This window comes from Solanum pennellii, chromosome 5 (assembly GCF_001406875.1).
Source record: "Solanum pennellii chromosome 5, SPENNV200".
NCBI lineage: Eukaryota > Viridiplantae > Streptophyta > Magnoliopsida > Solanales > Solanaceae > Solanum > Solanum pennellii.
In genome coordinates, this window is record NC_028641.1 from 208,509 (window position 1) to 235,870 (window position 27,362).

Genomic DNA, 27,362 nt, shown 5'->3' on the forward strand with positions numbered 1-27,362 from the left:
TAAGAAAATTATAATTTTATTAACTGTCTATTTATTAAGAAGTTAAATTAAATATGAACAAGTAAAAATAAAATTGAGAGAATAAATAGATAAAAACTATTCTTTTTTAAAGAAACAACAGATGTATAATACCCATGCAATTTTTACTTCGTAATAATTCTGAATTTTATAACTTTAAATTTAAAGTATGATGAATCAATCAAAATAGTCTTAAATTTTCTAATTTTATATCTATCAAGTGCAAAATTGAAACTAAAAAAATATCAAAGGAAAAGATAGAAAGGACATTCTTTTAAAAATGAAATAAAAAATTTTAAAAAATAAAATCTAAACAATACTTCATATATGATATAAAATTGTATGTAGTCTAATCCAAAAATTAGACTACAATACAATTTTCTTATTGGAAAATTTATTAAAAATAAAAACGTGTATCTCATTCTTAATGTGCATGAGTCCTTATTGGACTTCTCAAATCCAACTCAAAATTAAATTTGAAGTCTTTATATTCATATGAGATTGCTTGGTGCAAGTTCTCCAAAATTATTGATGATATTGTTTGTATTTTATGCTGCTAAACAATTCCACAAGCATTTAGTCATATTCAATATCTTTACAACTATATTTTAAGGTCATGGACGCACACCACCATAATAGAATAAATATCGACAATTTATGATAAATCAAACTTATTAAGATAATAATTCAATAAGTTGATTCAATGATCATATCTTTATATGATTTAATCAAGGACCTATCATATTAATCAAGCAATTAATAATAACTATCAAAAAACAGATATAATGTATTTATATTAAATAATGTAGAAATTAAGAGTGAGAAAATTTTTCTTGCACTTTCATTCATTTGATGCATGGTATTTGTACAAATTTGAAAAGAAAGATTCTATATTGATGTCTAATTATTTGTCATACACTATAAAATCGAAATTTCAATATTGGAAGGTCAATATGCGCTGTATTTTTTCTTATGATGAATTTATAAAACATATCAATTTAAGTTAAATGATAATTGCGCATTGAACAATTTTTATTACGTGGTAAATTGTGAATATCCTAATTCATATCCAAACAGCTTGTTGGAACTCTTTTTTGAGACAAGCCCTCTAATAATTGTGGTGCCCTCGTAATGATTCAACAATCAGTCTCGAGCTAGCTAGTCTTACGTTAATGTGTGCTTTAATAATTAGTTTCAAACTTGGTATAAGAACTTAGACACGTGCTACTAGATAACCTTTTTAGTGCTAGATGTATAGTCATTTCACATGAAAGTGGTGATCTGAAATTTTACTCTATATAAACATCCTCTCAAATAAATAGAGCCGATTTAAAAAATTCCATAAGTTGAAGATTTGAAGGTATCAACAAAATATCGTGGTGAAGTGATGAATACTCATTTATTTTTAATCAGAGGTTTTGAATTCGAGTCACCTTTGTTAGGAAGCGTTTTACTTTTAAATAAAAACTTCCCATCTTGAAAACAAATTTAGTCAAACTTCAATACCAAACAACAAATTTTAAAACATAACGTTATAAAAGATTCAATCGATTCAATCCACCTAACTTTAATTTATCCGATTTATATGTACAATATTCTCTAAGCAAAGTCTTATTCAAAATGATCCAAGAAACATAATGACCATCAATTTGACAATTAAACAAACTTAATAACTCAATTCTCTAATAACAAACTATATAATACAAAAATCTCAAAACTAAACCCATGTACATACAAAGTAAAAAAAAAACAAAACATTTTTTCCATTTTTTTAATCAAAAATCAGGAGCTATCTTATACATGCATCTTTTTGCACTTTTTTTTTTAATTATTATTAGAACACGAAAACAAATTGTCACAACTAGTTACATCCTCTACACTACCAATACATTTACTTGGTCCACCAACAAGTGTAGTCTCATCAACAAAAGTCATATTCACATCACAATCATACTTTAATCCACCCAAATTAAATCCATTTCTTCCTACACCACCTCTATAATATATATCAAATCTCACCTTAAACATTTCCCATTCATGTAATTTTCTATCACTTGCAAGTGCTCTTGGTACATATAAATCTGTCTCTAATTTTGCAGGACTTGCCGATGCATTAACCAATGTTGTCTCTCCTATCGCTTGATAAAATTCCTTCGTTTGTAACGTCCACATAATTTTCTCATCGAAAATTACCCATATCACACCTTTATCGTAAAAATATTCAATATCACGTTTGTTTGTAATGTTGAACATGACATTACATCCAGCTACAAACGTTGAATTTACCGTGGCTTGTAAGTTCGAAATGGACATCGATTGTAAATGGACTCCATGCATACCGATGATTTGTGAGTTCGAGTAATTAACGGTTCTTGACATACTAAAATCTATCATCGCAAAAAGGCCTACGATGAGAACAAATACCATGGTACCAACAAACATGACGGATCCAATTTTTTGCGATGCACTTAGGTGTTCGAATTCCAAGGAATTATTTGGGTCCCCCCAATTAGGGTTATTTGTCTCTGCTGGGGTTGAAGTGTAGAACGACGTTGGTAATCTTTCATAGGATGGATTTGAAGGAATTCTTGCTTCCATTTTCTTTTTTTAAAAATAAAAATAAAAAATGAATAAATACAAAATTGGTTCTTGAAATAATTAAATTAAAAGAACAATTTGGGATGAAGAAATATTGTTCTTAATTTCTTATTTTGATTCCTATATAATCCAAAGCCTATTGTTGTTTCAACAACAAATTAAAGCTAATTAATGTGTTTGTTGTTGCAACAACATTGATGAAGGAAAAAATATTTGAGGAAATTAAGGGTGGTGGAGAGCTAATAATTGATTATGGAATTTGAAAATATAAACTTGATTACCACCAACTTACACGCAGTGCCCGATGATTAAGGTCGTTAAACAAAAAATCCTTATTACCAGTAAAATCTTGCATTTTGAAAACAAAAATATAATAATAAAAAATGAGATTTGACAACCTTATATGATAAAATATACTTTTAATTTTTTTTTATACAAATATTCTCAACAATGGTGTAGCTATATACTTTTTGTTAAAAAATAATACTTCGTATATATTAAAATTACTGACTTCGCAATTAGCGTAATGCAAATCTTTTGGTGATGATGAGGATGCGGGGACCGTTGCATGTAAATTGATGGGTCCAAAAGAAGTAGAAAATAGGTATTAACATGAATGGAATTTAAGTGGCAATAGCCTAAGCCACGAACATGTTGTTTTAATCAAAACTTCATCTTTCAAAAAATAAAAATATATATATATTTTTTTAGAATTTATTTTCTCTTATCTATTAAAAGATGAGATTTGATGTGTTGTTTGGATTTCATATGCTATTTTGGCCCTTCACTTAGATCCCTTGTGGATAACAATATAATACACTCTCTTTATATATAGTCCCCTCTAAATATCTTTCTATTTTATGCACTTTTTCCCACTTGTGTACAATATTATTATTTATCTATTTTCCTCTTCTTCTTGAGTAAAATAAAATATTATCCTATTTGTTTTGTCCATTTCCTTCAAAAGTTACTAAAATATGTATCAACAAAACCAGGAGTACTACCATTTTCCTTGTTTGTGTTGCAACCCTCATACTTACATTAGAATGGTATGTGCATTTCGAAAACAGAATCGAACTCAGAATTTTAGTTTGATAGATTTATTTTTTTAGATTATCTTTTTAGAATTAACGAATTATTTTATCTGTGTACATGATCCACCCTACTTTTTAATTATGAGAATCAATATACTCTTTTGCATGATTTTTCTAATCTTAGCTTATACTAATTATATTACTATGGCAGGTACAAAACATGATAGAGAGGTGTTTAGTGCTTGGGATGGATAGAGATGAATGCATTAAGACAATAGCTATACATGCAAGAATCCGCCCACTCGTAACACTAACAGGTCATTATTAATTAACTATAGTATACAATAAGATTAAGAAGCTAATAAGTTAGAAATTCTATTTTCGTCTCTGAATACAACATATTTATTTCTTTAGGATTTTTTTTATTTGTTTATGGTTGGATTATGACCAACATATATATTCTTTGATGTTTAATTTAAATTTGCAGTGTGGAGAGAGCTTATAAAGGAGAACAAGGACTTCTTTCAAGCATATTTCACCAACATATCAACACCATTACCCTCCTTAGGTAATTAATTTGTATTATGAGTTGCTTAATTAACATTAAATAATCATATGTTTTTACATTAACTATATAGTATTAATTATTATGTTAACATTTTTCATTTGTTAGGCTTTCAAAGAGAACCAAGATTTGGGAGAAGGAAACAATATTATTGGCAGTAATTGAAGAATGAAGAACAAAATTTCTAGCCAGGATGTAATATATTTATGCGTTTTGAATCATAATCTTTTTTATTTACTAGATTCTGAATATATCACATATTATATACATATATATATATATCAAATAAATATTTGTATGTTTTGGAGCTCAAAATCGTACTTTAAGAATGTATATGAGTTCCAATATAAGAAGGGATAATGCATAACCAATTCATAAATTTACTAGTATAAGTATGGTGCTAATTGAACACTTTAATTTCTAATAAAGTTTTTCAATTAGATTTTTTTTTTATATATATATATATATATAGTCGTTTATTAATTAGTAGTAGGTAGTTAAGTTAATAAAATAAAATATGTGATTTTTTTAAATGATTTTACATTCGCCTCAATAAATTGTAAAATTCAGATATTTTCTATTTAAAATTGATACATATTATTAAAGAAATTGACAATTTATGTGATTCTCTTAACTATCTAATTGACATGACCAAAAAAAATACTATTTTTGTTTTTCAAAATTTGAATCAAACTAAAAGTGTCTAACTGACCTCTTAATTAGGATAGCTAAGGTCTATTAAAACATGACTACATTTAAATATCTAAATAAAATATTCTGACTAATTTAAGAGACGGATTATAGATTAGGATTGACGGGCGTTGAGGCACATGCTTATTTTTTGCACGTTTAGAATTGTGACATGACTGATCATTAATCGCAAATGTATATATTAATATACCGCAAAATGGAATTAATTAGAAATGCCTCTAATTTATTTGAGTTTGCTAGTATATATTTGGACATTTTTTATTATTTAGGGATATATTTGAATATTTCCAATTATTTATGGGCATATTTTGAAGTATTGCATTTAAGTTAATCTAAACAATTAAAATAAAAAGATTTATCAAATATTATTTGGTTAATTTTTTTTAATGTGTGTATATATATATATTATAATGCATCAAATACATAAATTATTATTATATTTTATTATATATATGTCACTACTTTCAAACTTCCAAAAGTTGCAAACATAAACTTCAATGACCCTATTAATTGACAATAGCATCTTTAACACAAATAGAAATTGAAAGCAACAGTACTACTAGCAAGAAAATATCACATAATTCAGTTCTTCAATTTCGAAATGATTAAGATCTCTTCGCTCATGAAACGGAGTCGTGCCTTTCATTCAAGGAATTAAACCGTTGCTATCTCTTGGGACCATAGAGTTTCTTGCAGCAGAAACCTATATATAAAAGGTTTAATTTTAACAGACATGAATGAATCCATTGATACCAATTAAGGGAAATATTATTACTAATACTTTGATATGTATGGTAGTTGGGGCAGCTATTCAATCCAATCAAAATCATTGTCATAAATATCATCATGTTTTAATATCAAGAAATTATTTTTTAGCATAGAACATGTCATAATTTAATAAAGAATTAGTGATGACGGACATATTTCATAACAAATAATATGTATTTTACGGTAATTTCGTGTTATAATAATACAAAATATTTGGTAGAAGCTTTTTATCTATATATATAGATTAGCCGAGAGATTCCATATAGCTAGTTTCATGTGAATGTTCAAAAGTTAAAACATTAGTATATGAAATGTACTTTTGTTTGTCCATTTTTGGATTATCACTTAGGTTTCTTCAATCATTATGCAAAAAAATTTAATTGCAATTTCATTTATCTATGGTTGTATATACCTTTGCCATTTTCCTCTCTCCAAGACTACAGCCTCCTCTATGTTGACTTGGTGGAAAGTGGGCCCACTGAAATAAAAATCAATTAATTATTCAAAAATTAGTTGCATTTTATGGTATTTCATATAACCAATAACATATTTAAGAGCTATTATCTTTTTCAAGATATTTATTAAGGGTAAATCAATAAAAAATATGTCTTACATTTTTTGCTGCGGTACTGAAAGCTTGCTTGTGAGTCATGTTGGGGTATAGGGTCTTCAGCCTCTTGATCTCTTCTCTGTAAAAAAATTAAATTAAATATTGTCAAATAATTTTAACATAACATAATATAATTATTATTCTATAATAGTTACGATAGTTTATGATAATTAATTAGAATAATTATTAAACTGAAAATATACTTGATAAAGCAATTATAAGCCGATGGAGCTCTTTGTCTCTTCTCTGGAGCTGAAAAAAATGTAGTATGATTAATTAGATATGTATGTCCTTATAATTATTACAAGTAACATACATAATAAATAAATAATTACAATTTTTTTTTCTAGCTAGGAAGACCGAGTGGAATAAAAAAAATTGTTAGGTCGATCACCAAATAAATATAAATAGGAAACTTTGTTCTAACGGAACGAAGAACGAAACTTTACGTTTATTAACAACTTGATTAAGTGGAAGAACATTATTCTCCAATTGATCTTCTTCATCTGAGTTTGAATTCTTCTTATTAGCATCATCAATTTCATCCTTGTCAACTTCTGGTGGCTTTGGCTGTTGAAAGTACAAAAAAAAGAATTTAGCTTATATACACCGATAATATATCTATACACACTCAAATTTTTGATATGTTGTAATAGGTAAGCTATCTTATTTTTCTTTGAGATAAGACAATTATGTATAGTTATCTTTTAACTGACTTAATAATATAAAAATAAATTATACTGTCAGAGTATAGAAGTTAACCTGATGAGTTTGGTCGAAGGAAGCAAATAGATGAAGAGAAGGTTTAATCAAGTTGAGAGAGAGGAGAGTAGTGCAATGCCCACATCTCACTGTTACCATTTTGTTGCACAAGCTGCTGCATGGCACACTAACCTGCATTTTTTAAATTAAAATATGTAGAATGATATTAAAAGAAGTAATTATATGAGTTTAGTAGTAACTTAAATTAATGAATAAATTTGAATTTTACAAGTAATATTGTAGTACAATAGCCACATTGCACATAGCATATTGTGTCTTGGAGTTCAAACAAATGGTTATTCAATGTTGACATCTTTTCCTCTTGATCTTCTCAATCTCTTTCTTGGTTTTTACTATCTTTTATAAGGTGGAGTGAGAGAGGAATCTAGAATGGAATTGAGTTATTTATACATAGAGAAACAAGTAATATGTTGATAAATAATTTACTTGAGACGAGGGTCGATATCGATAGGAAACAGCTTCTTCAGCTACTCCATGACTATTATAAAGATAGAAATAACGTCAACATACATGCACCTGCTAAGATTAATATCACTAGAATTTAATATCACCAGAATAAAAAATCTTTTTACTAAGATTTGTTTTTAAGCCACAAATTGTATTGATACGTTTATAGTCATGTATATATATACTTATAACCAACCTAAAAACATTATCATTCATGTATATGACTTATTTTTAATTACTGCAAGTATTGAATAGAGGTTGTTATTAATCTGAAAACAACATTTCAATAGATATATATATAAAGAGCTGTGTGTTTGACTATGTTTTTCCCCTTCTCATGTATCCACAGCACACATTGATTGTTGATTTAAATGATTCAAATTAGTAAGTTTTAGTAATTTTTTCAGGTTCCCCATGGGGTTGATGGGCTGGCTAGACTGGGCTCATGCTTGTTTTGTTTAAACAGTAACTTTCATCTCATTTATAAGGCCCATTCCTATCTCTTTCACATATATCAAAGTATATATAGGAAATGAGGTATATGATGAGGATTTGTCTTTCTTGAAACAAAGCAAATTGTATACTATAATTGACTACAAGAAAAATGCTAGTCTCTATCTAGTTAATTTCTATGTATTAATTAATGTTAGTGTAACAAATGTTATCACAAAGAAATGAATCTTGGGTTTAAAATTAACTGCAAAAACTAGTTGTTATTCAAATTATATATATTTAAGGAGATCGTCACTCATATCTTAAAAGCCTGATATGTGAGACTTTGTCTTTAGTTTCCCTTCCCCCTTACCACACACTCACGGTTGTATATGGAGGCTCAATATCGAAAATTAAAATCGAAATGAGTCCTGATTTGATATATATACCATGCATGGAAGAAAATAGATCTCGAACGTCTTAACTTAATCCCAAAAATTAATTCAAGAAGTGAGGATTGCTCAAATCATAATAAAGAGATGATTCATCTCTTAAACGGCTGATGTGAGACTCTTAATAATTATAGTAAGGGTTTAAGATCTATAAATTATTGCAATATATTACTCCGTTCGTTTCAATTTGTTTGTTTCACTTATCTTTTTGATCTTTTTTTTTTGAATGTCCTTTTCTTTCTTAACAACTTTTTAATTATAACTTTCCACGGGACATGTTTAAGACTACAAATATAAATACATTCTAGTATATTCTACACATCTTTAATTTTAGACTATAAGATATAAAGATATATTTATTTTTTCAAATTTTATTTCCAATCAAAATCAGATAACCAAATAAAAAAAAATAGGAGAGATTAGTATAAGAAGAATGATTGTGAACTCATAGTCTAATAAATGTTTTTTTGGTAAAATTATATTTTTATTTAATTAAATCTTTTTTGACTTCGATTCCTTTTGATATGTTTAACACGTGAACTTTATTAATAATGTGTGACGGCTACTATATAATGTTATAGTGATTGTATGATAATTTCATTTTATGTTATTAAAGAACTTTTTATATATTTAATTATACATTCAACACTTACACTAATGTAGTTTAGTTAACATACATGATGTATAATGTGCATGACATGACTATTATATTAATTAAAACCATGGCCCTCACTCCTCACTAGTGACGTATACCCCTTAAAAAGTTTGGTGAACTTCCCAACACGGCTAAAATATCTGCTTAAGCTATAAACAAATTAATTAGATGTCCTAAACCAAAAAAAAAAAAGAAAACGAGAAACTTCATTTTGATACGTTTTCTGTAAAAGAATAGTTTGGTATTATTATCCATTCTATTTATGTAAAATAAAGTGAGATGAGGCACTACGTCTCCCCATTTTAAATGTTTTTATATAATTGGATGTATGTTTGATTGGTTGGTGTGATGGAGAATGTTTTTTTAATAATTTTTATTTTATTTTAAGATATATAAAGAATGTTAAAATTATTTATATATAATCTACATAAATAAATATTGTGAGAGGCACAAGTGTGAGATGAAGGTACAGGTCTGGAAAGGGCAATAAGGTATATAAATTGCATTCAACTTGGTTTGAGTGCAACAAAATTTGAGTTATACTTTTATTTATTCATAACTAAATTAATTGTAATTGACTATATGGACTTTTACAACTTAATATTTAACTGTTCTTTGGTTTTTTGTTTTGTGAAGAAACATTTCATGCAATTGTTGATTGTCTTAATTACTATATCACATTTCCTCAATTAATTTAATATACACCGATTAATAAAATTCGGCCGCCTTGTCTGACCGTCTGGGGCAATTTAATGCACCATTAACTAACAAAAATTAGCTTAAACCCACTATCAATCCATCGTTATTATAGCACTTATAATAGCGTACTTGAATAATTCAGCTGATTTGGAGATTGATTATTTACATGAATAGTTTAAATTTGATTTTCTTTATTGTTTTTTCAATCAAGCATGTCGTATAGGACTTATGTAGTGCGATTTACAGACTATTACATAGTAAAAATTTAGCCATTGAACACATACAGAAATTGTACAGACTGCGAGTTATTCGAGGGTTGAAAAAAATAAATAGCACGCCTATCTTAATTAATTGTAAATTTGTAATTGGTCAAATCCAAAGAGAAAAATACCTGTTTTTTTGAGTTTGTTCAGATGAATTAGGTGGCCTGCAAACCCCATGACTAATGAAGTACTTAGTAGCTCTTTTTTGAACAAAATTCTATATATTCTTCGCCGATCGTGATTTTGTTTATTCATGACAGTTAGAGAATTCTATTTTTCCACTTAATTGAGTGTTCAATTTGAAGAAGAAGAAGTGGAGGAGGATCCGATATGGAGGTGAAGGGAATTGATGGGAAATTAGAAAAGAGTGATTCCACTTCTGCTGATGAAATTTCACATTTGTCTATCGACATTGGAGGTAATTTTTTGTTCGAATCGTACATTTCTGGGTTTTTTTTTTGTTGGTGTGTGAGATCTTGAGATTCTTATTTGTTGAAGTGAAACGTGCATTTTACTTTTAATGTGATTTTGGAAAGTTGATTGTTTTTCTGTTTCTTATTAGTTTGATGATAGAGTTTAAGGAAAAAGAAAAAGAAAAGATCTTTTTTTTTTCTGTATTGAGACTCATAATTCAGTTATGTTAACTGAGGAACTAAGAAAGAGAAATTTAGAAACTTCTGGAATTGCTATGTGCTTGATGGTTTATACTGGACTACATGTTTCAATATGTGTCGCTCGAACTCTTCAAAAATATTATTGGGTTAGTGTTGGATGGAGTAGTGCATTTTTGGAGTATACGACATGGGTGTGGAATTCTTTTTGGAAAGTCTGAGCAATATAGGTTTCAATGAGGGTTAAAGGGGGATGAATGAGATGGCGGTGTAATTGATTCATAGAAATGAAAATGTGGAAAAAATGATATTCATATATGGCTGTATTGCACTAGTTCACTAGTTCTACTTATTAAGTGATGATCCAACTTCCCTTTTTCATTTCGCAATCCTATGTAGTGATATATCATTGTATCATGTTTTTTTCTCTGAGCTCGAAAGGTTGAAGTTGTTCATTTTAATCTTAAATAAGAGGGAGGCTTGAGCGAAGAGGCGGACATTTGAATGGCAAAACATGGGCATATCCAATAGGAAGTGGTAAACGTGGTTGGACAAGTGTAAAAGAAGACTGGATTAAAACCATTTATATGAGATTGTCGACAATGAGAACGTATCAATCTTGAAGAAATGATTCCCTCGTTTGGAATAACAATTGTTGGAATTGACTGGTCAAAATTAACAAAAAGACTCTTGTTGGAATTGGTAGTTGTTCAAAGTCTAATCTAGCTAAAACCGCTCTTTTAAAACAAAGAAATATCATCAACTGAGAGTGATCTCCAGAAGTCGACCAGTTTCTTCTGTGCTAGTTAACTTAAGCATTTTTGTAGATTATCAACTTTTAGAGAGATGGTTTATGACCTCAAGATACATCTGAATGCGTCTTAGTGAAAATTCTTGTTTTTCTTTGCAACAGAACTTCAGTCTTAGTTTACAATTGTCATTTCCTGCCCTACTTTGGAATTTGGAAGTCCTTCCGTTCCATAAAGGGATATAGAATCTCACTAATTTTTTCATAAGTGGAACAGAAATTAACTGTTTTACAATATGTTGATAAGCATCTCCTATGTACACAGTCAGATATTGAAGAAGCTTTATGCAACTTGGCTAGCTTTAAAGATCCTCCTACTTACTTCCTATTAAAGAATATTTTGAGGACCAAAATAGGAAAAATGCTAAATGAAAGGAACTTTTCTTTTGCAGGCTCCCTCATCAAGATTGTATACTTTTCAACCAACAGTAAGTGCAGCACAAATGATGAGGCACCAACGTTATCAAAAGAAAGACAGGAAGTTCCCAATGGAGACCTTAACCATCACATTCTTAGTGGCAGGCTTTATTTCGTTAAATTCGAGACTAGCAAGATTGAGGACTGCATAAAGTTTTTGTCTTCCAAGAAACTTCAAAAATGCGGTAGGTATTCTTTGTGGTGCTTACACCTTAGATGTAATTGTTTTTCCTATGCTGACTTAATTGGTTATGAACTGGCAGCTAGGTAAACATTATAGGGAGCTTGATTATGAACATGAACTTAATATATTTTGATAAGTGAAGAAGAATTTATTGTTTCGCCTTTGATTATACGCAAATCTAACTCATTGGAGCTGTCAGCATCATTTGGAATATGTACATGTGTGGCTGAGCTTGATCCTGATTGTCACTCTTTCCTTTTTTTTAAAAAGAAACAGATTTCCTTTTTTATTTAGTTCACCCAGATTTTGTAATGCAGCTCATAATTCACAGTGTACACATCAACGAAATTTTCAATTTTAGCCACGGAGTTTTAAATTTTTTATCTTATGTCTGCTCCTTTGTGTTTCTTTCTGTCCGGTTATTCATCTTTACAAAGTGAAGTAATAGAGGCACAGGGCAAGGATTCTTTTCCTAGCATAGCTCTTCTCCAGGTGTAGTAGAGTTAAGAGAATGAGAACAAAGATGGCCTCTCAATGGTCAAAAAGCTAGAATAGAGAGGACATGAAATAAACTCTTGCTCGTAAGTAGCAGTGAGAGAATTCAGGAGTTGGAGGAAATTGGAAAGAAAAAGAAAACAGATCAGCTGGATCTACACTTGAGCGGTTGCTTTAATACTAGCATAGACTTTAAGATGTTAATTTACTTAAATATTTTATTAGTGATAGTGGAAGAACAATATTAAATAATCACTAAGTTAACGTGGCACAAGAAACATCTGTACAAACTTTGAAGTGTGGATGATTGAAAGAATTTGAATTCTTGCAAGTGAAGTGTACAGAATAGCACCTTTTTCATTACCTTTGCGTATTTAAAGTGTACAAACAGTCTAGTACGGACAGAAATATGGTTTATATGTAGTTTCAGTTAAGCTTTTAGGTACTCTGGTCACCGTAGGAATCATATGCTCAGTTTAAGAAAAAATCTTCACTTTAAAGTTTATACTCACAGTTTGTTATACTTCTTTGAATAAGTTGTATTATGTCATGACCTTCCTAAATCTTACATATTACAATGTTACAGGTGCTCAATGTCATCATTCTCATGCTGTTGACAAGATCAAGATTAAGGTAAAGGAGTTATTTCGAAAGATGTTGGTTCTGTTTCCCACCTCTTTTTCTTTTTTCTTTGCTCAATTAGGTGATTATAGGAGGTTTCCCTCAAGACTTAGTTTTTTGAGGAATTTTATATCCTAAAAAACTTCATCAGAAAGAAATAATATTTGTATCCATTGTGGGATGAAACAAGCTTCCAGAAGTCCAGCAGATCAATTATGGTTTGCTGGACTACTCAATTATAAGTACTGAGGAAGCTACACACTGCAGTCTTCTTATTGTTTGTACTGTCAAAGTTAAATACTTCTTGAAAATTAAGTTTTTATAAAGTGGAATAAGTAGTGTATGCATTTCTCCTTCTAGAATAAATAAACGAATAACAAAATAAATAATAAGTGCTCTCTCTTATAATTTAAACTGTAAGATAAGGTGGTTTAGGTCAATCGATATGTTAGTAAGTAGAGTTCTTCGATTTGAGTCTCACGCAGATAAAAAAATAATGCGCATGCTTTGCTAACCCAAAAGAAGAAGGAAGTGGCCACATGCGGACGTGGTAATGACCTGAAATAAATAAATAAAATGTTCTCTGTAGTTAAACTTTTAATTGGAATGTCCACAATTCAATGAAGTGTAATTAGACTAATGTGCCAGAGTTAATAGTGTATGCATTAGTGTGTGATCGGTAGATCGTTCTAAATACACTAACACAGTATTCATAAAAGACTTCAAGCTTAGAGCTAAAGCATTGCACAGAAACCCTTGCATGTAGTACAATTTTCTGAAAACACATTAATCAGGTCTTGTAGATGTCCCTCTGCCAATGGCTGGAGTATATCTTTTTGGGGGTCAAAGCACCCATGGTCACCGAAGAGCTGTAGTAGAATTTTTCCTCATAATATTTGTAACTAAATTATATGGTGAAATGCTAAATTTATAAGACCCATGGAACCTTTTGATGAGTTTTATGCTTGAACAGGCAACAGGTGGTGGAGCTTTCAAGTTTGCCGATCTATTCAAAGAAAAACTTGGCCTAACTCTGGACAAGGTAGAGGAAATGGAGTCTCTTGTTACCGGAGCAAATTTTCTGCTTAAGGTGGGTTTTCTTTTATAGCAGAAAGCAGTATTTGGTTTGTACTATTTTCTTCAGATATTGAAGTCCAGGCGCATGAAATCCTTTTAAAATAATTTATATTTCTTTTGTCCGCCAATCTTCAGCTTGGTTTGCTTAAACTGAATAACTACCTGGAAGGTATTTGTGGTCTCAGGAATACATATGTGTTTTCTCTAAATTAGATTCTTGCTTAGGGAAATGATTGTGTGTTTATAGCCTAATTTACTGGGTTTATTGTTTTATTAATTTATCATGATTATGTGCTACTTTGTTGATTGAATGCTGCACCCTCAAGATCTGTAAAAGATTGATAAAGGCACATTTTCCATGGAAGTAGTGGTTTCTCTTTTCTCTCCTCCGTCCAGTATTTAGCTGAATTGTGTAGAAGTAACATATGGAGTAATTTTCTCTTTCTTGGTATGGTACATTTCGATAATTTCTGGTGAATGAAGTACTCTTTTTAAGGCCAGAAAATCTGTTAATTTTTTGACTCTTTTCCAAGAGACCAAGACGTCTCCAGGATTCAAGCCTAACTAGTGAGGCTAAGACCACATTGGCAACAGAAACCCTTCTCAACTGGATAAATTTCGTGCTCTTTTCTAATTTCAGTACAAAATATTTTATTTTATTTTTAAAAGAAAGAGGTTTGTTTGACCCCATTCCTCTCTCTTTTTCTCTGAGCAGGCTGCCAACCATGAAGTTTATACATATATTGGAGGTCAAAAGGAGTATGTGCAGATAGATCAGAATGATTTATATCCCTACCTCCTTGTCAACATTGGGTCTGGGGTTAGCATGATAAAGGTAAGCTTCACAGCCTAGATTCCTTCAATTCGATGTGAACATTTGTTCACACTGATCTTCAAGGGTTAGGACCTGCAAGGAGTTCACCAAAGCTCTCCTTATCCTATTTCACGCATGATTTAGATGAAATTCCATAAGCTTCATACTGTTCCGCTATTTTCCAACATACAGCTTTCTTCTCTCTGTTTTCAACGTGTGGGTGCATTCTTATTGCTTATATTATCTCGTGCAGGACAAGCAGTTAATCTTCTGCATAGTGTTAGCAGACAATCTATAAATTCAAAAAGTTAATACCTACAACCACTATGTTATTTTTCATGTGTTAATGAGGAAAAGATTTCCTTTGAATTATATTTCTGATGATGTTTTCATTAATACATTTTTAGAACTAAAAACTTGATCAAAACTGTTCTAGTAATATAGGTCTTCGATTTGTTCATTTGTTCGCATCTTTAAATGCTGACACTGCTCACAAATAATTCTGCATACGCCACCGTGATTTTTAGTACTTCATAGCTGACTTGCTGTTTGTTATATCAATATTTTATTTTTATGCCTTTTAGGTAGATGGAGATGGGAAATTTCAGAGAGTTAGTGGAACTAGCGTTGGTGGTGGCACTTTCTTGGGACTAGGGAAACTTTTGACTAAATGCCAAAGGTTACTTTCATTTCAATTATAAGTAATGATTTTCAATATAATTAATTGTTTTCTCTTTCTGCTGAATTTTCTTATGTGTTTGTTATTACAGTTTTGATGAGTTGCTGGAACTGAGCCATCAGGGAAACAACAGAGTGATAGACATGCTCGTTGGAGATATTTATGGGGGATTGGACTATTCAAAGGTATAAACTTTGATGTGTACTTTATTTTTCTTTATGCTCTTTTACACCTTTTCTTTCTTTTGGATCTGTTGCAGTTTAAACTATCTCAGGTCCACTATGTCACATCTTGGATATAGAAAAGTCTAAATGAGTAATGGAAATGGTCTCCAAAGTCCAAACTTTAGTCCAAGTTGAGCAATTTCTTTCCCAACTCCCAATTTGTGTTCCATCACATCCTCAATCCACTATGTTTTGACTGTAGAGGTTCTCTTATCAAGATAGGTGAAAGTAAATTCATTTTTGATCATAAGCAAAAAGGGGATGACACTAGTAGAGTGAACTTTGCTTGTGCCTTTTCATCACTTAGAATTGTGAAGATTAAAGAAATGATAAGTTGAGTCAACCACCCTCTTAAACCTCTTTTTCTCTTCTTTCTGCATCTCCCTTTTGTTCACATTCCTCCAATCTACTTTCTGTTTTGCTCCGGATGTGCTCTGCCAACGCAAGGCCTTTATGCAGGAGAATTTTAAGGCTAGCTTGTTACAGTTTACAAGTTCATGTCTTCTTGTGTTACCTTCTCTCGAATCGATAAATTGCACCCCCCCCCTGAGTGGATTTGTTTGTCTTATTTTGTCTTGCTAATTCTCTAAACACTTACTGGTCCTCTTGTGTACAGACATTCTCATTTCATCCCCAAAAGTATGGATGGAGTCACAAACTTGTTTCCATTTTGTCTAAATTTTCGCAATTCCTTGTCGACACCAGGACCCAGAAAGAAATGTTCCCAGTCATGATGTTCACTTTGAAAAGGTGCTGCAAACAATGCCAGACCGAAATTGAGACTAATTCTCTTGTATTGCTTGATATGCACCGCCCCTTTAGTTGGTGAGAATTTGGAGAAAAGTCATTAAAATTAGGGAAAAGGGTCTAAAATATTCCTCTACTATACAAAATGTCTTAATTTCATCCTCCCTCCATTATACTTTGAGGTTATCCGTACCCTTTTCATTAGCAAATCCTTTTAGTTGTCAGTTGTTATAGATGAACTCATTAACTCCACCAAGCAGTTCCTTATTGTACCTATGTTTTTGCTGTTGGAAGTTGGCCGAGTAATTGAAATCTATCATAATAGGAGTTGATGAATTTTGCAAATCGAGTTCCCATATTTTCAGTTTTTCTAAATCTTCATATTCAGGGTGATTAAGAATTTAGTGATTTATGACAGATTGGCCTTGCATCAACAGCCATAGCGTCTAGCTTCGGTAAGGCGATCTCAGAAAACAAAGAGCTCGAAGACTACAAACCAGAAGACATTGCCCGGTCCCTCTTAAGGATGATTTCAAATAACATCGGACAGGTAATTATGCGGGTCAAGATGTTTCTCTCAGCAGTATCTGTAGCTTTCCTGACTGAGAATATTTCATTTCTCTCCATATGATGAATAATACTGTTCCGATTAGATTTGTTTTGCATACTACTCTCGTCTCACAAGGATACAAAAAGGGATTGAAAGAAAACTCAGGAGAAGAGTAGATAGATAATCCACCGGATACTAATTGGATACCTCGTATTGCACGTTTTCACTTCATGCTGACAGTAACTCTGTATATTGGACATTTGATTGTAACATGGGATATTGTTGTTAAAATGACATCAAATATTGGAAGATACTAAAACCTAATACAACTTCTGCATTAGTCTTTAGTCTTTTCATTGCTAGAAACTCTCCGGTGGTGTTATAGACATGCATCTGCTACTTTGGTTCCTGAATGAATTTACATTTCCTATTTTGATTTTTATGATGCTCTCTTCTGCCATGAAACATTTCATCACAGTAGTCTTCAGTAAATGAATTGATTTTTGTATAAGTGGCACCAAGTTGGTCTCTGGTTTAGTATGTTAGATATTCTGTTCCGAAGTGATGCTTCGACTGAACAAGAATGGCAAACATGAACACCTGAATAACTTGAGAAGTATGACTTTGCAACCAGCGCTCATGAAATGGAAGAAATATAGGGCCTCTCCGTCCATTCTTTTGCTATAATTTATTTGTTAAAATTGTTAAGAAGTCATTTTCTTATTGTTGCTGACGTTTTTTCTTCTATTGGTTTTGCTTTTCTAGATTGCATACTTGAATGCTCTTCGTTTTGGGCTCAAGCGGATCTTTTTGGGAGGATTCTTCATCCGCGACCATGCCTATACAATGGACACAATCTCCGTTGCAGTTGATTTCTGGTAATTGCTATGTCCACTTATTGTCAGATCATTGGTATTTTCCTTATTACCAAGTTACTTACAAATATAGCTCCCGTAATTTTTCTTCTGAATATAAGCCTTGGTTAGTAGAGCTACCCGGCACCCATGCTAGTGGGAAGTAGTGAGGTATGCACAAGCTGGTGTGGACACATCTTTACAAAAGGAGATCTTTTGAACAACATTAGTTTCTTTAGTGATGAATTAGTGTGAAATTCGTACGATATATTAATCGATTGGCACACTCTTTTAACGCAAGGGATAAATAGTTCTCACTAGTTATGAGTACTATTCTAAAAAAAGAAAGAGTACTCACCTCACTAGCTAGTTCTGAAACATGGTTTCACAATTTATCACTGTTGACTCCTGCTAGGTAATTTCTCCTGAATTCAAGTTAACAGAATGCACTACGTGCAGGTCGAAGGGTGAGGCCAAAGCAATGTTCTTGCGGCATGAGGGGTTTCTAGGAGCCCTAGGAGCTTTCATGAACTACAAAGATGGAAGTACAGATCCCATGCCCCCTCAGTTAGTTGAGCAACAACCCGCCAAGAGGAGTTCAAGTTGCATAGTCGATAGGATTCATAACTCTACGCGTGTGCAGGAAAATGAAAATGGCGCCACAGACTGTAGATTGCGAGTTAGTAGCTCATTTAAAATTTATGATGAGGTCAAAAGGTGTTGACCTATAAAACAACTAGCATATGTACAAAAATTAAAGAGGATGTCAAAAGAATCTGTTGTTTCTATTCCTAGTTAAGTGAAATGGCTAAGCAACAAAATTTCAGATTTATATGTATATGTATTTGTCCTGCAATAGATTTGTAGAACCTTGACATGTGATGAAATGAGAAATGTCATTTACACTAGTTCAGCACCTCTTGTTTCATGTCTTCTCTTCTTCGATCATAAACATTCTCCATGAATCTTGTACAACTACTCCCACCGTTTCTTGTTACTTGACCCTTGTTGATTTGACACCCCTTTGATATTGTTGTTTAAAGATAGTAGCTATAGAAGACCAATGAAGGTTCTGAATGAAAGGTTAATACATAGAGTTTAGTTAGTTATGTATTAGTTATTCCACTTTCTATTCTATACAAAAATATATATTGAATACTTTTTAACTTATATTTGTATTAATTATGCACATTTCTAATTTCAAATCAAACACATTAATTTTGTACATGAGTATCTTATTTCCTAACCAACTACATACTATTCAACATGATATTGTTTATAAAGAACTTAGTATTTGTGTAATTCACCTACAAATCAACTACCAAATGAGATTGTATATTATTACTCAATGTTTTCAAAAATGTTTTTTGGGTAAGTTGCAAATTGAAAATGTAGATTCATAGGGCATAAGCTCTAAGCATAAAATCGTAGAATCCTGGACGTAAAAAAGTAAGTCTTAGGCGTTAATTTTTATTCTTTATGGTTTTTTAACATCTTTTGCTTTTTTTTTCAATATTAGTTATTAATATCTTTTTCAAATAAAAATCATAATATTTTTAAAATATGTTATAGGTTATCTACTAAAATTTACTTGCAAAATAATTTAAAGTTTTACTTTTATTTTTTTCTTAGTAATAAAATCATAAAATTTTAATATCTCAAAATTTACATTCACCTCGTACTGCATAAACGTCTGGATAAGTACATTTGGATGGGCATGATTGGCAACATGTTCAAAGGGAATCGTGATAGCAGATTTGCAACTTATTCATTTGACTTTTACAGTCTCATTTTAAAAGGAGCAGTAATTTATGTAGACACACACACCTACAAGCCATTAATGACCACTGCAACTTCCATAGGGACTTATACTGCAATTTCTTTTTTATGTCACCTCCTTCGGAATTTCCTTTTTCTGTTTTAATTTATTTGTCATCCTAATTTATTTTAAACTTTTAAAATTTCAATTATAAATTTCGACATAGAAGTTATAAGCATTTTGAACATCATGTAAGAAAATATATTATGATTAATAATTAATATTTTTTATTAATTTTCAAAATTTTAATCGTATCGAAATAGTATCACAACAATTATTGTACCTCATTGAATAGGGCAACTCTTTAAAATTTCTGAGAGTCTATTGTACAGATAGTTTGATGCTTCAATTCCTATGTCCAAACAAATAAATGTCATCACCTTGCCTTCCAACAACCCTTAGCAATATATTTTATTTCAAATATTTTGAAATAATATTGAGGATTAAATGTTTGTTTTCTAATTTTATTTTATTATTTCAACTTTAAACTTAAAAGTTACTAGAGAATATGAAATTTGAAAATTAAGTTTTGAGAGAATATTATTTCAACTTTAAACTTAAAATTATTAGAGAATTTGAAATTTGAAAATTAAGTTTTGAGGAATATTATTTCAAATTTTCACTCACAAAATCCAAATAATTTTCATTTTTCGAAAATCCTTTTCTAACCTCAACTTTTAATTTTTCTTCCAAAATATTTTAGCAGCCAAAATAAACCTTAATAAATGCTTTGTCGGATGTTCTAATTAATTCTTGTTCAACCATGCATGGTCGGCTCAAGCATGTATGCCCAATTAATATCTCTATATAAATGCCCCCATCCCTAAGCATGTATTTAGTCATAAGTTATTTTGTAATTGATATAAATAAAATAATATTATAATTTTAAAATGATTAATCTCGAGATAAAATTTCATAATTTTATCTAATTATACGTGAATAAATTAATCTAAAATTAATTTCAAAATTATTTATTTCTTATCTTTAGTATATAACGAAGTTAACGAGACCTAAAGAGTTTTATTCTCACTATCTCGTATTAATTGTCCATATTGGTAGAGATAGTCTAATTATATGTCCCTTTTAAATATCAAGATAAATTTCATATTTTTTTAATTATACTTTAATAATTAATTCTTTATTGAAATTATATACAAATTTGCAAAGTTTCAACAAAAATTCTTAAGGCATAAATTAATAAAACTATCATTTATTTATTCATATATCATAAAAAAGAATATATTTTTTCATGTTTTATCTATAACATTAAATATTTACTTTTCAAATCATCTTTAAAACATTATACAATATGAAATAATTTGATAAAATATTTATATTAATAATTATTTTATTACTGAATATACTAAGTAAAAGTATAACGAGTAAAAGCGACATAAATATATCCGTCCTTTTAATGCAACTACTTTAGATTCCATCGATGGTCCTTTTAATATTTTCTACTCCTATAATTTTTTGAAAGTATTTTTTATTTGTTAAGAATAATATGTTTGTTTTTTGAATAGTAATGAGCAGCCCCATGTGCTTTTACATGTTAGAATTTTTCTGATGGAAGTTGGAGGATACTTCATAGAATTCTCGTGTGTGTGATGTGATGAGACCCAAAAAAACATTAAATTCCCAAAACTTGCTTTAGACAAGGACATGGTTGGCATGAGCTTTTTTTCAAAATTATTGTCACCATGATCAATTTGGTCATTTTTGTACAACACTCCTTCCTCTCTTTTTTCTTGGACACAATTTGATTCAACATAAAGTTTAAGAAAGAAGGATTTTTTTTATCAAAAAGTTTATGATAACGAAGATAAGGTTAGACTGATTCAAGCAATTAAGGACAAAATATGAGAATAAGATTGAAATGATTTGAATATGTAAAGATCATGAGATGTGTTGATATTCTAGTGAGAAGGTGTAAGAGGTTAATTATGAATATGTCACTCCTACATCCTAGACCCCAAGTCTGACGGGCATCCGAAGCATACTCATAACATGGCAAGAAACATGAGTATATATCTAGTCTAGATAGAAGCGGAAACATAGTTTAAAAGCATTTAAGAAGCAAGTCTTATATTAAAAAGGTATTTTATCCAGTGATACTAAGGTCAAATGCTAAAACTAAAATACACAATAGATTTTTTATTATTATTATTTTCATTCAGTACTCTTTACACACATTAAAACCTGATTAAATTTGTATCTCCGCTGAAAAGTCCCAGATAATATTATAGATTTTTGAGCATAAATTATTGGTTAGGATACATAATCATATGTTAGAATTACTTACAAATCATGAGAATATGATTACCTTGATTTGTGAGACATTATAATCCCTTTGACATGTGGTAGATCTTGCTCAAAATCAAGTCTGAACCTTAGAATTGAGTTCATGATTCCAGTAGACATAGGAGGATGAATGTTCAAATATCGTAAAAATTCTTGAATTTATGTTGTAATACTATGGAAAATACTTAACCTACATTTTCTTAGGATAAAAAATAGCTCTTGGAGGTTGTAGTGGTATACCAAAAAGTGAAAGTTAGAAAATAAATTTAAAATAACGTTTTTTTTAAATTATAAAATCTGGAAAAAAAATCCAGATATAGATGTGATAAATAGATCGTTTACCTGATATACAAACCGTGAAATGAATCGTAAATTCACTTGGAACAATCTTCATTTGGTTTAGATTTATAATTCGGTTCGACTGTGATTGTTTGGCAGAATTTCACTAAAATACTATAACTTCTTGATTCAAATTTAGAACGACAAACGGTTGGATGTGTTGAAAAATGAACGAGAAGACCATTAATTTATAGATTATGGTCCACATAACTCTTCATATTTAAAAAAACATGTTTGTTTGAAGTTGAGCCTAGTATAAATTTATACAAAAATTCAATTGGTAGAGAAGCTTTCAACCAACTATGTGTTAGATGTCTCTAACGACTTCAATTCACATACAATATTCTTTCCACACTAAAGATTTAACCTTTTAAGCCTTGGCAAAATCAAATTCATCGAGTTTGGTCTAATTTCATACGTGAAACAATTTAAATTAACCAAATTTTGAAAGTTCAATGTGTTACAATATGATTTTATGAGAGGTAAAGGTAGGCCGAAAAAGTATTAGTCAAAGATAATTAGATAGGTGATGTCACGATTTCAACTTATGGAGTACATGACCTTAGATAGAAAGCTATCCATGACACGAATTAGGATAGAAGGTTAATATATAATTGAGTGTAGTTTTGTCGTTGTTTACTCTTGTAGTTCTCTTTTACTTCAATTTTTGTTACTACTTATCATTTCTTGTATATCAATTATCATATAATTTTATTGTAGTTTTTGTATCTTTTTTCAAACTTCTTTGTCATAGTTTCTTCACTTGTATTTTCTTGAACTAGCTTTCAGTTATTTTTTCTTGAGCTAGGTATTTATGGAAAATAATATTTTCTTCGTGACTCATTTGTAAAATTATATTAATATATTATTATCGTTGTTAATGTTATTATGTGCTTGAGCATATATAGGTCTATAACCAAATCAATAAAATATTCATTATTGATTAATAATTCTTAACAATTTAGTTTTCAATTTAGCCGATAAGAAAACATGTTTCCTTTCTTATTTCTTTGGTTATACCCACTTTCATTAATAATAACTTTTATGCACTTGGTATTAGTATATGTTAACAAACAAACAACTAATACAAAACTAGACCAAAAGGCAAATAAATGAAAAATGAAATTGTGTATATTGAATAAAGTCATATATTGCGGTGATAAATCAATATAAACAACTATTAATTAAAGGGTCTAATAACAAAATAAGAAGAATAGCATATACAATATAATTCTATTAATAAAAATTAAAAAAAAAACAAAATATAAATATATAATGTTATCACTATCTCGTAAATATAGAAAATAATTTTCTAAAGATCCGATTCTCTAAGTACATAATTATATGATGAATTAAAGATTTTACATATTATATAAGGGGAAAAAAGGCCAACTTATACCTCATAATCCCTTGGGCCATGATCTAAATCAAGCAAATCTAATTATTGACTAAGCAAATTACATTACTATAATATTAAAATTAATTAAATTAAAAAAAATTGACTTAGAATGGGTGCACATTCTTCGTTAATCCACCGTTCACATTTGTGAAAAATCCGACGAGCTCCGGCCGATAAGGAAGATACGATCGCCGGCGATCTTCAGCTTTAGCTTTACTCTTCATATAAGCTTCATGAGCTAAAACCCCTTCACTCTTCTTCACAACCTTCTTCATCTTCTTCGTTACTTTTCCGATGACCTTCACCTCGCCGGAGATCTCCTTCTTTTTCTTCTCCGACGTCGTCGTTTCATCTGTCCGAACAATTTTTTCCTCTACTTTCGGCGCCGGAGTTGTTGGGTTTAAGAACACAAAGGTATCTCTTCCGTCACTGTTACTCCGGTGAAGAAAGTCTTTAAATCTCCATAACTTTGAAAATCCGGTTGAATTACTCTTTTTACAAACCTCAGGATTGTCCGATGTTGCTTCAATTGCTTTATTTTTTGACCATTCACAAAAGGGTCCGACGATTTCTTCACTCTCCGTTAACGAATTTGAACACGCCGGAATTGGGTTGTCTTCCGTTTGTATAAATATCTTCTTCACCGGTGGCCTGATCGGTAATTGTTCCTTCAAAGCTTCCAAATCTTCGTCAGATAAAAGAAGACTCTGATTAAACAATGGAAACAGAGGTCGAATTTGACCATTGTAAAACACCTCATCCGCCGCTATCGGCGGCGCGTCTATCCCACACGCGAAAGAGAACTCTTCTTCTTCATCTTCAACTTCCTCTTCCTCGTCATCCTCATAATCTTCTTCGATTATCTGTTCTTTCATACTCAACTGCTCTGTAAAATCTCCGGTCAATGTTCCCATCATTTCTTCATTATACGAATCTTTTAACGTTTCAGAATCCATTTTCTTCAAATACCCACAACCCAAAATTTGATGTACTGTAGAAATCTGAATATAATATATATTGAAGAAAATTAGAAAGAGAGAATTTTGAAAATTCGAAGCAATATTTATATTTTTAGTATATAGTTTTTAAGAAGGATGAGGATTGGGGGTTTGAAATAAATGAGGCTATCTATATATTGGGTGGTTGGTAGTAGTACCAAGTTTGGTTTATTCATGTTATAAATACTACTACTACTTTCCTAATAGCTTCCAAATTTGAAAATTAAAATATTATATAATGTTTATTATAATTATAATATAAAATATGTAGATATTATACTTGACTAGATCATACTCAAAGGGAAAAAAATCAATCAACTTTTTAGATAATAATTACTCCATTCATTTTTTAATAAATAATAGTTGAGGTTTGAATAGTTGCTTCGTTTTATATTATAGAGCAACATTTGATTTGACTAAAATATAAAATTAAAATTTTTCAAACCTATCAAAAGATAATACTCCCTTGATGTATTTGATTTTAATTTCCTTTCTATCTTAAATGAAAAGTATACGCTTTTTAAAATTAAATCTAGAAAGTGATAGATAATCTTTTAAAATGTATTAAAATAAATAAATAAATTAAGATGAAAATAATATTTTTATGGATCAGACTTGATACGTCATTAGTCGTCAATGTTCATCTTGAGCAAAGACCCTTCGATAGTCAAATAATTTATGAAGCTCAAAAATATAGATATTATTTTTATAATTAGTGAGATTGTTTATAAACTTAACTATATATTATCACATTTTAAATTATACTTTTTAATAAAAAAATTAAGTTTGGGGAAAAAGGAAAAAGTAGAGAAGGTGAAAGGAAGTAGTAAATGAGGATGATATATATAGAAAAAAGGAATAAATAAAAAAGGTGTTTCCGCGTTAACGCTAGGGAAAATGTGTCTTTTTTTGTTTCGCGGTACCAACAAAGGGGAGGGCCGGTGGAGAATAGGACTTTTTGACATTTTTATATCAATCAAAACACATGTTCAATTTCACACTTATTATTTTTGGGACAAAAACTTATTTCGAAAGATTCTCAACATTTTTAAATATAGCAAATTAAAATATAAATAACAAAAAAAAATTATAACCGTGAGAAAAATAATCAATTAATAAAAAAACAGTATAAAACATTCAGAGAAATGAAGCAGTACACAATGTATGTGACTAATATTACAAGAGACACAAAGCTAACAAGCTCCTATTAAACTTGAATCCACCGAGCGTAATTATCTAATCTTCTACTCAATAGCCTCCAAATCATCTTATTTAAGACTTAAATAAGTTGAATTTTTGACATGTTTTATTTAAAAAAGATCATTTTACTTTTAATTTTATTATTTTAAGATAAAAATATATTTTAAAAATGTTATATATTAAATTTAAAAATTGTTAAAAAGTGGAATAAAAAATTTAAAACGATGGAATATTATTATGGTAAGAAAGGAAAGGAGATATTGACAAAAATAATATTGTATGGTCCAATCGTGCGCATAGAAGAGTATATTTCGTAATTATGTGGGGAGTCGTTGTTGTTTCTAGAAGAAAAGGGCTATTAATTATTATATTATATATTAGGTGACTTGCCGTGATTAGGTAAAGATTTGCACTTAATCATATGAAAAGGTGTATTAATATTATTAGTTTTACCCAAAAAATAATAATATTAAGATTATAGATTTGAGAGGGGAAAAGGGGGGGAAAATCACATAAATATACCACTTAAAATATCTTAGCCCCTAAAAACTTTTATCATTTTAAAAAATTATAAAAACATCATATCCTTCTCAGATACATCCATCTATTTCCTTTCGAATATATTTTTTTCATGAAATAATATATCATTTGCAATGTATTACACAATTAAAGAATACATTCAAAAATTTTATAATTGAGAAACGTTTATAACACAAGATATATTAGCTTCAAATATACGAAATTTCGCTAACCTTCCCAAACAAAAAATCTCCCCTCATATTTGGGATATATACACACTATATACTTTTGATTTTTCAAATGTATCGTGCACTTCTAATTTTGTTAAATGAGTGATATATTCTCGTTCGTTTTTAATTGTTATAGTTTTTCTTTTTATAGTTAAACTATAAAAAAATTTATTAATATTTTATGATATTTTTTTTTATCATATTGATATGTAAAAAAGTTGCAATTTATAGTACTTTTAGTATAGTTTTTGAATATCTAAATTTTTAGGATTACAAGACGTGTTCAATTCTAGTTGGGACTTCACAAAAATTCTTGGAGTATACTGAACCCTAAACCTTAAATCCTAATTCATGTTTATATAAAGGATGTTATATTCCCTTAAAAAAGATGTCAAATTCCACAATTTGTGGATCAAGATTAACAAATTTTTACTCACAAAT

At 30.0% G+C, this 27,362-nt stretch overlaps 4 protein-coding genes across 4 annotated transcripts; 2 read left to right on the top strand and 2 right to left on the bottom strand.

Moving 5' to 3' along the window:
• The first annotated feature begins 3,460 nt into the window (after positions 1 to 3,460).
• On the top strand, positions 3,461 to 4,485 carry LOC107019842. The gene is made up of 4 exons (XM_015220210.2): positions 3,461 to 3,665; positions 3,862 to 3,967; positions 4,138 to 4,218; positions 4,324 to 4,485. The coding sequence occupies exons 1-4, from the start codon at positions 3,594 to 3,596 to the stop codon at positions 4,374 to 4,376; spliced, it is 312 nt and encodes a 103-aa protein (XP_015075696.1). The 5' UTR covers positions 3,461 to 3,593; the 3' UTR covers positions 4,377 to 4,485.
• Positions 4,486 to 5,393: 908 nt separating this feature from the next.
• Positions 5,394 to 7,438, bottom strand: LOC107019174 (axial regulator YABBY 4). Its single transcript, XM_015219746.2, has 7 exons — positions 7,296 to 7,438; positions 7,067 to 7,198; positions 6,754 to 6,874; positions 6,508 to 6,556; positions 6,308 to 6,383; positions 6,107 to 6,172; positions 5,394 to 5,629 (listed from the first exon to the last, which is right to left on the bottom strand). The coding sequence occupies exons 1-7, from the start codon at positions 7,377 to 7,379 to the stop codon at positions 5,573 to 5,575; spliced, it is 585 nt and encodes a 194-aa protein (XP_015075232.1). The 5' UTR covers positions 7,380 to 7,438; the 3' UTR covers positions 5,394 to 5,572.
• A 2,588-nt stretch (positions 7,439 to 10,026) lies between these two features.
• LOC107020857 (pantothenate kinase 1) lies at positions 10,027 to 19,032 on the top strand. The gene is made up of 10 exons (XM_015221376.1): positions 10,027 to 10,453; positions 11,847 to 12,056; positions 13,137 to 13,183; positions 14,145 to 14,261; positions 14,964 to 15,083; positions 15,647 to 15,741; positions 15,833 to 15,926; positions 17,131 to 17,262; positions 18,028 to 18,140; positions 18,576 to 19,032. The coding sequence occupies exons 1-10, from the start codon at positions 10,366 to 10,368 to the stop codon at positions 18,838 to 18,840; spliced, it is 1,281 nt and encodes a 426-aa protein (XP_015076862.1). The 5' UTR covers positions 10,027 to 10,365; the 3' UTR covers positions 18,841 to 19,032.
• A 4,808-nt stretch (positions 19,033 to 23,840) lies between these two features.
• On the bottom strand, positions 23,841 to 25,137 carry LOC107020858. The gene has a single exon (XM_015221377.2). It carries the CDS (start codon positions 24,928 to 24,930, stop codon positions 24,079 to 24,081), a length of 852 nt encoding a protein of 283 aa, XP_015076863.1. The 5' UTR covers positions 24,931 to 25,137; the 3' UTR covers positions 23,841 to 24,078.
• Between the last annotated feature and the right edge of the window lie 2,225 nt (positions 25,138 to 27,362).